We start from the raw sequence: 10,725 nt of genomic DNA, 5'->3' as shown, positions 1-10,725 counted from the left end.
ATATATATATATATATATATATATATATATATATAATATCTGCACCAATACAAGAGTCTGGGTGAGAAGGACACTAATGTAATGTATAAATGAATAGTACGATATGTACAGGAATTAGAGGATCAGTGGATTCTTTGTGGTGTGGAACTCTCACACCAGCTTCGAGACTGGAAGTATTTGTCCCCTTTAATATTTCCCTTGTCACCACAGCATCACCAGTTGAGTTGAAATTATAGATTCATGAATTCATGATGAAGAAGACTGTCCAAACAGTCCCTTTGGAGAAAAAAACAACAGAAAATTTCTTGCACCAGCATTTCTTGAAGGACTAATTGTCTCTGATGTGTCCAAATGGAATCGGACATTAAACTTGGGCACACATCAGTGAGTCATATTCAGCTTCAGTGTCATCTCCATCCTTATCACCTTATCCTAAATACATATCATAAAAGATCGAATGAGACTGTCAGAGCTACAGAGACATGTTGGGATCAAATGTGCTTCAACAGTTCAACCAGTGGAGTGCACTCTCTTTGAACTCTTTGGTTTAAAAAATGTGCCATAACTTTGTTTCAGAATAAATGTTTTAAGTGTCTTGTGTGCGATATCGTGTATTCTCAATCATATTTATTAAAAATGATAGATTACCAAGAAAAAGCAATGACAATCTATAATGAAACAACAAAGTTTTGATCAGAGATTTTTAGTTGTATCATGTTTCCTTGAGCTTCGCAAGAAATACTGATTTTAAACAAAAATATATTCTATTGATCAGTATTTATTGACTAATTTAAATTAAAATAGTAACATTTTAGAGACTGACTTTGAGATCCTTTTATTGTCACATGCAACTGGCTTTCAGAGCAGTCACTTGTATCTTAGTAAAGGAGAGGGGAAAAGAAGGCCATGCATTATTGTTCAATTACTTGTATTTTCAGAATTAATTAAAGAAGCAGTTCATATTAAATGATGACCATGCAGTTACTGTAAACTCAGGTTCCAGATAGGCTTACTTAACCTTGATGAATTTTGTGGGTGTCTTGTTTTCATTTAAAATATGTAAAAGAACACTGGAATAAAAATTTATTGATTGAATGCATGTTGGAAAAAAATGATTTAATAAAATCCTGAAAAATCAATTGATATGTAAGAAATCATGTGTTTGTGATTGTGAGTGTTTTTGTTCTCATAGTGTTTTAGAACAGAATTACATCCAATGGTCCATTTACTCTGGGGATTTTCACCCATTGTTCCCTATCATATAAAATCATGTTAGTTTCCCATTGACTTCGTATGTGTGAGGGGTGAAGTCTTTGAAAATGTGTTTAGATTCAAACTGGGTTAACAGAGTTACAAAAAAAAAAAAATTTTGAAGTAAGGAATAATTGATGTTTGATTATTGGAAATGAATGCACACCCAGAGGTGTTCCTACACTGTTCCTACACAGCTCATGGCCACACTATCACCTCAGGGTGTGCTTTTAACTTTTGAATTTACCAATCTGGAGTCAGTTACTGAACTTAATAATAATAATAACCTCTGTTACTTATTTGAAAGCATCACTTTTGAACTAGTGATCCAGCTTGAGTAGTTTCTAAGCAATTTTTGGACAAACAAAAAGACAGACAACATGCTTTCTATAGACGTTAAATGTAATCTTTTAAATGACAGAAATTGTAATTTTATACAATTTGACTGATGTATCATTTTTACTGTTCTTTTGCTTTAGTATGTTATATTGGTGTTTAAAATAACTGAAATAATGTGGCAAAGCAATAATGTGGTCAACACACCTGGAACTAGTTCATAGCCGTGCAATTATAGAATGATTATGAACCAATCAGAATCAAGATTCAGCAGTGTTGGTGAATGACAAACATGAGACACTTATTGCCTCTTTAAAGGCATAGTTCACCACAAAAATGAAAATTCTGTCATCATTTACTCACGCGCATGTCGTTCCAAACCTTCATGAGTTTTTTTCTGTTTATCACAAAAGAAGATATTTTGAAGAATTCGGGTAACCAAACAGTTGATGGTAGCTACTGACGTCCATAGTATATGAGAAAAAAAAAACTATAGAAGTCAACGGCTACGTCTATTAGTTAAGTTATCAACTGTATATGTGTGTGTGTGTGTGTGTGTGTGTGTGTGTGTGTAATGTGCAGTGATATCTCAGCGCTAAAGCCCTGACTGCTGATCTGCATCATGTGATAGGTCGTGGCTGAGGCCAGGCTGAAATATTACTCTTAATCTTTTTTCTGCCCTGAACCAGATGTTCATTCAAACCACCACGCTGACCGTGTCCATGAGCTTGAGTGCCATGGTGTCCCTGGGCATGTTGTACATCCCCAAAGTCTACGTCATCATCTTCCACCCAGAGCAGAACGTTCAGAAACGCAAGCGCAGCTTCAAAGCCGTGGTCCAGGCAGCCACCGTTTCCACTCATCTCTCACAGAAATCCAGCGACAAGCAGAACGGAGAGACCAAAGTTGAACCAGATAGATCCCAATAAAGACCAGGAGGTACAAAAAAATAAAAATTTGTACATGTATGTTTTTTTTAATTATTATTAATTGGTTATCAACAACATTCTTCAAAATATCTTCTTTTGTGTTCAGCAGAAGAAAGAAACTCATACATTAAAAATTTGTTTTAAATATATAAAAACAAATCTACAAGGTCACAAATACTGGTTCTAATGTGGTGTTCTCTGGAAACGGGTCAAAAATCACAGTCAATCGAAGGGTTAATGCGGTAGGGGGCAGTACAAAGCAATATGAGCCCATTTGTTAGCACAAAGCAGAGCAAGCGTCGGAAGTGACGTAAAAATCGCATTGTGGTTTGTTGATGTTTGTCAAACGCTCGTTCTGTCGTTGTTACGAAAGAAAAACTTCGAAACCGAAGGAATAAAGTCGATCTGTGACGACTGTGTTAATTCACTGACACCCCGTATTATGTTTGGACGGGTGTAACTATACATGCAGCGAACAAACTGTTCATAGACAAGCGAAAACGGCCGTTTATGCTCTGTGTGTAACTCATAACAACACAAATCACCGCAAGCTGGCCAGCGATGACAATCCTCCCGAAGAAGAAACCGGCCTCTACAGCCGGTGGCGGTGATCATACGGACGAACCGGACAGAAGAGGCGGCTCTGAGTCGCACCCTCATCCCCTCGCAGGACGATCGGGCTCCCGACCCAGGGCCTCTCCGCCGCCGTGGACATACCAGGCCACACCGCACACGTCCAGAGAGGAGCGCCGGATCGAGGCGAGCGCTCGCCCGCAGCAGGCCTCCCCTCAGCCCGGTGCTGCTGGAGCACCGGTCGTGCAGTGCGAAGGGAGCGCGAACTCGGTTGTGGTTGCAGGTCGTGTCGAGCTGCCCTGTGGCGCAGGTGGTGTTGGAAGCTGCTGCTCGGGACCTGGACTCAGCAAGCGGAGACGACAGGCGGTCTGCTCCAGCGGTTTGACAGGTGGAGGAGGTAGAGTGGGAGGGGGAGATAGTCCAGTCTCGGAACCCGAGGAGGGAGCTGGAGGCAACAACAGTGAGGATGAGTATGAGAATGCGGCCAGACTTCAGCTTGAGGACCCCGCCACAGTCGAGCAGGTACTGGATACTGGCATTTGTCAGGATACTTGGCAACACGAGAACAGGGTGCCATAGCTGCTATTCTAAAGCACAACGGAAAGGTTTTTAATTCTCTCTAAATGTTCTCTTTTACCGTAAATATTATTTTAATCGTTTTTAATGTCATTCATTCTTGAAAAAAAGAATGAGTGGTTCTCTTAAGATGTACATTACTAGATATCTGTTTAACTTTAGGTTCTTTCGAGTTTTTATCTTTAATTATTGACTGATTATAGACAGTTTGGTTTATTTTTTGCTTCTTAATTCTATGAAAGCCCAATTACCCCCCCCCACACACACACAAAAAAATCATGCTTTGGTAAATCATAATTACTAACATAGGAGGGTAAATTATGACGTAAGTCATCATTTTATCTCACAGTTGTGACATAAAAACTTGAAATTATTAGATAGCCTAATAAAAGTAACCCTACATAATGAAAACAAAATTAAAGTCGATGGTGACTGAGCTTGTCATTTATTATTCTGTGGAAATGGGATGTTAGTTAGAACTAATCAACTAAATTTTTGAATCAACTATTAATCTTAATTTCCAAATAATTTTTGGGAACACTGTCTGTTTTGGTGTTCAGAATAAATACTCCATATGTCCTCGTTGTCCTATAATGTACTTTCTTGGTTACTTTTTGGCCTACAGCAAGAAGAATGGTTTGAGAAATCCTTGAGGGAAAATAAAGGCTTTGAAATAAAAAAAATGAACGAAGATGGAGCATGTCTTTTCAGAGCAGTTGGTAATATTTCCCTCCTTTGTCTATTTAAGAGTTTACTTGAAAGCTGAGTTAGTTTGCCTTTAGGACATATGCTGTGCTTTGAATATGCTGAAATTATAGTTTAGCAGTGCATGTGAATGTAATCATGTGGCTTTATCAGCGTATAGGTACCGTATTGTGGCAGGGTTTCCACAATTAGAGAAACCCTAGAAATATCAGTTTTTCAGTCCTAAAGTAGTCATGGAAATTATTAAAACCTTTAAAAAATCTATCATTTCTGTATTATTATTATTGTTGTTGTATGAAATTTCTAGTTGCAGTATCTATAAAATAAATTTTTAAAAGTAATTATGAATGACTGGTAAAGTCATGGAAAGTCATTGACAATTGTCACAATTATGGATTACACATGTAACAGTGTTATTTTAGTATTATTTATATATTAATGCAGCTTTTATTAATGTTTTGAATTAGCTTTTATTTTTATATTTTAAGTTTACATTTTAAATTGAGTGATTTTGTTATGTGCTTTTATCATTTTATCTTTTTTTTTTAAAGCTGATCAAGTATATGGGGACCAAGAGATGCATGATGAGGTACGGAAGCAGTGTATGGATTATTTGGTGAGTCAGTTGAATATTTAAGAATAAATGATTTGCATTTAAAAAAAATAGTTAACTTTGAAGTGTGAATTTTAGCCTTTTTAATTATTGACCAAGTTTAGATTTTTTGTTTGTACTTGCATTGCAGACGAAAAATGCGGATTACTTCTCCAGTTATGTCACAGAGGACTTCACCACATACATTAACAGAAAGAGGAAGAACAACTGTCATGGGAACCACATTGAGATGCAAGCCATGGCAGAAATGTACAACCGGCCGGTGGAGGTTTACCAGTATGGCATAGGTTAGTTAATGTCTGTTGAATTCCTGGCATCTTATAGGCTGTCTGTGGTATATTTTAGGAAAGAAGAGGAAATACGTTTTAATTTTATTTGAAAACTCCCAATTTCCAGAGCCAATAAATACGTTCCATGGCATCCAAGAGAATAACGACGAGCCGATACGTGTCAGTTACCATAAAAACATCCATTATAACTCTGTGGTGAATCCCCACAAGGCCAGTATTGGGGTGGGGCTGGGCCTCCCCTCCTTCAAACCGGGGGTAGGTGTTGTAAATAAGATGCATAAGTGTTTACCCGTATAGTATTTCTTTTTCACTCAATAATGAAAATTTGCTGAAAATGTACTCACCCTCAGGCCATCCAAGATGTGGTTGGGTTTTCTTCATAAATTTAGCATTACATCACTTGCTCACCAATGGATCCTCTGCTGTGAATGGGTGCCATCAGAGTGAGAGTTCAACAGCTAATAAACAACTCACAAGGCATTAATTGATGGAGTGCAGTCGTGTGGATTACATGTGGATTATTGTGATGTTTTTATCAGCTGTTTGAACGCTCATTCTGACGGCACCCATTCACTGCAGAGGATCCATTGGTGAGCATAATGTAATGCTGAATGCTGAATTTCTCTAGATAATTTCCAATAAAGAAACAAACTTATCTACATCTTTTATGGCCTGAGGGCGAGTAAATTTGCATTTTTTGGGTGAATTGTTCCTTTAATATTTGTTATTTTGTTTCTGTGTAGTACGCTGACCAGAGTCTCATGAAAAACGCTATTAAGACATCTGAGGAGTCTTGGATTGAGCAGCAGATGCTGGAGGACAAGAAGAGAGCAACAGATTGGGAGGCCACCAATGAGGCCATCGAGGAGCAGGTGGCTCGTGAGTCCTACCTGCAGTGGCTTCAGGACCAAGAGAAGCAAGCAAGACAGGTATGAAACCATCCCACCCGTCCTAATCAAACTAAGTTTAAACAACTTTGAAACATTTCCCTCTCTGCTTTTCCATTCAGCCTCGTAAAGCTAGTGCCACCTGCAGTTCTGCCACAGCTGCCACATCCAGCGGCTTTGAGGACTGGGGATGCCGGTCTCCCCGCCAGCGCAGCTCTGCCCCCTCTCCAGAGCATCCAGGCCCGGCTCACCCTGAACCCCCTGTCAAACCCCCCTCCCCAGCTGGAGCTTCGCTGGTTCTTCCTAAACCCCCGTCACCATGTGCCCCAGGTATGTATGTATGTGTATGTTTTCTTTGCTTACACTAATGCGCATTTCTTGCTTACTAACCGATTCTTCCTGGACTTCTTTTCAAGGTCCAAGTCATCAGTCTTCTGCCAACTCTTCCCTTGTGTCTCTCTACCCAACCCTGGGCTACAGGACTCTAATGCAGGATATGTCACCTACTGCCTTCGGTAAGGCATTATATGCTTCAGTATGTTTGTTGATCTACACTACATGTCTTTAAACAAGCTTACTTAATTAGGTGGTTGATTTGTTTTTAGGTTTAACAGATTGGGAAGATGATGACGTTCTGGCCTCAGTTCTGGCTGCTTCACAACAAGAATACCTCGATAGCTTGAAGAAAAATGCAATGCACAGAGAATCTTCTCCAGACTGCAGCTGATATAATGGACAACACAACTTGCAGCACAAACCACAGAACAGCTGCATTTCTATATTTCAACACCTTGCAATGTTTCTTCCTCTCCACTCTATAAATACCACTGTATTCTGATCTTTTTTCTTTTTTTCCTTTTTTTGGCTAACCCATTTTCCTTAATTTCATTAAGCGTCATGGACCTAGTTAGGTGCATGTTTAAATAAACATTGTAAAATTTATATTAAAAATATCATCTCAACTGTTTATTATTATTGGGTGTTTTCATTATTTCAGCAAAACAAATTATACTAATTAGTATAAGAATGTTGAAAATGTTTAGATTTTTCTTCTAATTTTTCAATATTGACCAATGCAGCACAGCAAGCTGCAGGTTTTTGGTTATTTAAAGATGAACAGTAAACAATTCAAATTCATGCTTTGATGTTTGTATACTGTACCGAAGTATTTAGTGAAACTTGAGGTTTCTCTAGTTACTGTACTTCTAGTTATCATAACATATTATATGACACAGACACACACACACACACACATATATATATATATATATATATATCAATTGCAAAGTACAAATTTTATATATTATGTAACTATATAAGTTTATACATTGTGTATATAGATAGATATTTATGTTTGTTAATATGTAAATATATGTAGATTAATAGATAAATATAGATAGATATACACGTGTGAGTGTGTGTGTGTGTGCTGTCAAACGATTAATCGCGATTAGTCGCATCCAAAATAAAAGTTTTTGTTTGCATAATATATGTGTGTTCTGTGTATATTTATTATGTATATATAAATACACACATACAGTATATATTTTAAAAATATTTACATTTATTTACATGTCTATATTTATATTCATATAATTTATATTATAAACATAGTAAATATATAAACATAACCGATTTTTCTAAAGTATATACATGCATGTGTGTGTATTTATATATACATAAGAAATATACACGGCACACATTCATATATTATGTAAATATATATACTACCGAGTTTGGGATCAATAAGATTTTTCATGTTTTTTTAAAGAAGTATTTTATGCTTATCAAGACTGCATTTATTTGATCAAAAATACAGAAAAAAAAAGATAAATTCAGCCTTGATAATCTTAAAATACTTCTTTAAAACAACATTAAAAAAACTTACTGATCCCAAATATTTGAACGGCAGTATACATACATCCATTTACACACACACACATTCACTCTCTCTCTCTAATAAATGTAGTACTGTATATATAGAAAATTGTAGTGTGGTCTCACACTTGATATATTTCATTATGGTCTTCTATTTTGAAACATGTCAACCGGAAGTGGTTGTTGGTATTTGTTTTGCAGTGTTTTTAACGTCAAGCTTCCTGGAGCACCGGCGGCTGAGTCAGTTTCGCTGAGCGAAAGCTAAGAGTGATCTTGGTTTTGATTTATCGTTAATAATTTATTCAATCAGACATGAATGTGATTATGACGATTAGTGAATCAGTTCACGAGAGGAATCATTTATCGCGGGATATCATGAGCTTTTCCCATAAATAACGTAGACTAGCCCAAGTTACTGTCCTGTAATCTGCTTGATAGCTCTGTGATTTGAACCAGTCCTTATTATTGCGATTAATAGTCATTCATCGTTATTAAAGTTTCTGCGGCAGACGACGTGCGTGACGGTCTTCAAACTCCAGGAGCGCTGCAGATATGGGATAACATCAGTAATCAGATTAAACGGGTTTAGACTTCACATTTGTACACGAAGTACGAACCTTCATTAATTAAATTGCTTTGCTGATATATTTGTCATTTGATTTGGTGTTATTAAGTCACCTTTTCGTTATAAATTCAGCTGTTTGCATGTTGACATGGATCAGAGGAGTCAAGACAGTGGAAATATGGAGGAGGTGAAGATATGTGATCCATCCATCCTTCTACAATATCTGGATCAGACAGGTAATGTTTTGCGCTAGTTTACTAGTTAAACGTGTGTTATAGTGGCTAACATGTTGATTCTACTCTGCTTTCCAGATGTTGCGTACTGGGATAGTGATGTCCCATCAGAAAACCATTGTGTGAATGAAGATCACTGGATGCCTTCAGACCCAGAGGGGCTCTTGGAGTCAGTAGACCCTACATCAATGGAGAGCAGCCAGCCACAAGAGCCTTCAACAGATATGCACAAGCTCCACATCGATGAAGACCGGTCTCTGTGTGCCGGTGGTTCAGAGACCGATTCTGGGAAAGCATCTGAGGACTCTGCATTAGTGGACAATGGCCATGATGACTCGGGTGAGTTTGTCGTAACCATGTTAGCCCAGGGTAAGATCGAAGAGCAGGGATTGGATATTAAAGAAGTCTCGTCCCCTTTATCTGAGAACGGCACACCTCTGGGACCTCCCTCGCACAGGAACGAAGATGTGACGGCGGATAGTTGGAGACAGCACAGGAAGCATGTGTTTGTGCTGAGCGAGGCTGGGAAGCCCATCTACTCCCGATATGGAAGTGAGGAAGCCCTGTCCTCCACCATGGGAGTGATGATGGCCCTGGTGTCCTTCGTTCAAAGTGGAGACAACATCATTCGTTCGGTCTACTCCGGTAAGACTTCTGAATGATTGGCTCAAAGACTCCATAAAAATAAAAAAAATGCATGCTTTAATTGCTCATTTACTCATAATCGTGCATGTAAAATGTTCAGTTTTTCTCCTTTTGGAAAACCGCTAAAAATATTGATGACCAGACTTGCACTCAAGGGCGTTTGCAAATCTTTGTCCAATCAAATGCTCTATAAAACGTGAAAGCTCCACCCTCTAATATCCTGTGACATAGCAACTCAAGTATCTCAAGTGTTTAATTTCATTTCACTTATCTGAAAATCAAAATCCTTTGAATGAATTTGGATGAACAATTAATAATTATTTCATTAATACTTTGCAGAAAAACACTGAAAAACTTACAATATATTCAACCCAATTTACCAGTTTTTTTTTATAAGCTGTCTTGTATTCTATAATATATTTTATGTAACAAAAATACACTTATGTTCAAAAGTTTGGTTTGTCAGATTTTAAATGTTTATGAAAAATCTCTTATGCTCACCAAGGCTGCATTTATTTGATCAAAAGTAAAATAGTAATATTGTGAAATATTATTACAGTTTAAAATAGCTTTTTCTATTTTAATTATTTTAAAATGTAAATTATTCTTGTGATGGCAAAGCTGAATCTTCAGCATCATTACTCCAGTCTCCAGTGTCACATGATCCTTCAGAAATCATTCTAATATACTGATTTGATGCTCAAGAAACATTTCCTATTATCAATGTTGAAAACAGTTGTGCTGCTAAATATTTTTGTGGAAACTGATACATTTTTTTTTAGGATTCATCGATTAATAGAAAAAAAACAGCATTTATTTGAAATAGAAAACTTTTTAATAGGGATGCACAATATTGGATTTTTGCCGATATCCGATATGCCGATATTTTTCAACTTATTTTGGCCGATACATTTCCTTTTGTTTGGAAACAACACCAAGTTTCTCCTGTGCAGAACTTATAAGCAAAATATTTTTAAAGGGGTCATATGATGTTGCTAAAAAGAACATTATTTTGTGTATTTGGTGTAATGAAATGTGTTTATGCGGTTTAAGGTTAAAAAAACACATTAATATCCACATACTGTACATTATTGTTTCTCCTCTATGCCCCGCCTTTCTGAAACGAGTGGATTTTTACAAAGCTCATCAGTCTGAAAAGCGAGGTGTTGCTGTGATCGGCCAGCTATCCAGTGCGTTGTGATTGGACGAATACCTCAAGCGTGAGACGGAAATGTTGCGCCCCT

At 37.3% G+C, this 10,725-nt stretch overlaps 3 protein-coding genes across 5 annotated transcripts in view; all 3 read left to right on the top strand.

Annotated features, from left to right (window-relative positions):
- The window catches only part of grm6b (glutamate receptor, metabotropic 6b), a 19,598-nt gene extending 17,079 nt beyond the window's left edge, over window positions 1-2,519 (top strand). Inside the window, exon 11 of the mRNA XM_016564624.1 lies at window positions 2,277-2,519. Coding sequence (XP_016420110.1) covers window positions 2,277-2,516 — 240 coding nt within the window. The 3' untranslated portion in view covers window positions 2,517-2,519. The remainder of the gene's footprint in view (window positions 1-2,276) is intronic.
- Window positions 2,520-2,814: 295 nt separating this feature from the next.
- LOC107749459 (OTU domain-containing protein 5-A-like) lies at window positions 2,815-7,067 on the top strand. The gene is made up of 9 exons (XM_016564623.1): window positions 2,815-3,611; window positions 4,291-4,384; window positions 4,922-4,986; window positions 5,114-5,270; window positions 5,380-5,528; window positions 6,017-6,202; window positions 6,283-6,490; window positions 6,577-6,675; window positions 6,766-7,067. The coding sequence occupies exons 1-9, from the start codon at window positions 3,078-3,080 to the stop codon at window positions 6,885-6,887; spliced, it is 1,614 nt and encodes a 537-aa protein (XP_016420109.1). The 5' UTR covers window positions 2,815-3,077; the 3' UTR covers window positions 6,888-7,067.
- Window positions 7,068-8,236: 1,169 nt separating this feature from the next.
- The window catches only part of LOC107749456 (vacuolar fusion protein MON1 homolog B-like), a 9,831-nt gene continuing 7,342 nt past the window's right edge, over window positions 8,237-10,725 (top strand). For 2 of the 3 annotated variants that reach the window (XM_016564620.1, XM_016564619.1), the window contains exons 1-3: window positions 8,237-8,647; window positions 8,736-8,839; window positions 8,915-9,481. In XM_016564620.1, coding sequence (XP_016420106.1) covers window positions 8,752-8,839; window positions 8,915-9,481 — 655 coding nt within the window. In that variant the 5' untranslated portion in view covers window positions 8,237-8,647; window positions 8,736-8,751. The remainder of the gene's footprint in view (window positions 8,648-8,735; window positions 8,840-8,914; window positions 9,482-10,725) is intronic. The other variant, XM_016564621.1, reaches the window with a different exon arrangement.

The sequence above is a fragment of the Sinocyclocheilus rhinocerous genome, unplaced genomic scaffold (genome assembly GCF_001515625.1).
Source record: "Sinocyclocheilus rhinocerous isolate Xijiao unplaced genomic scaffold, SAMN03320098_v1.1 scaffold889, whole genome shotgun sequence".
Classification (NCBI taxonomy): Eukaryota; Metazoa; Chordata; class Actinopteri; order Cypriniformes; family Cyprinidae; genus Sinocyclocheilus; species Sinocyclocheilus rhinocerous.
The sequence above is the reverse complement of the archived record's forward strand: the minus strand, read 5'-3'. Positions and strand labels throughout refer to the sequence as shown.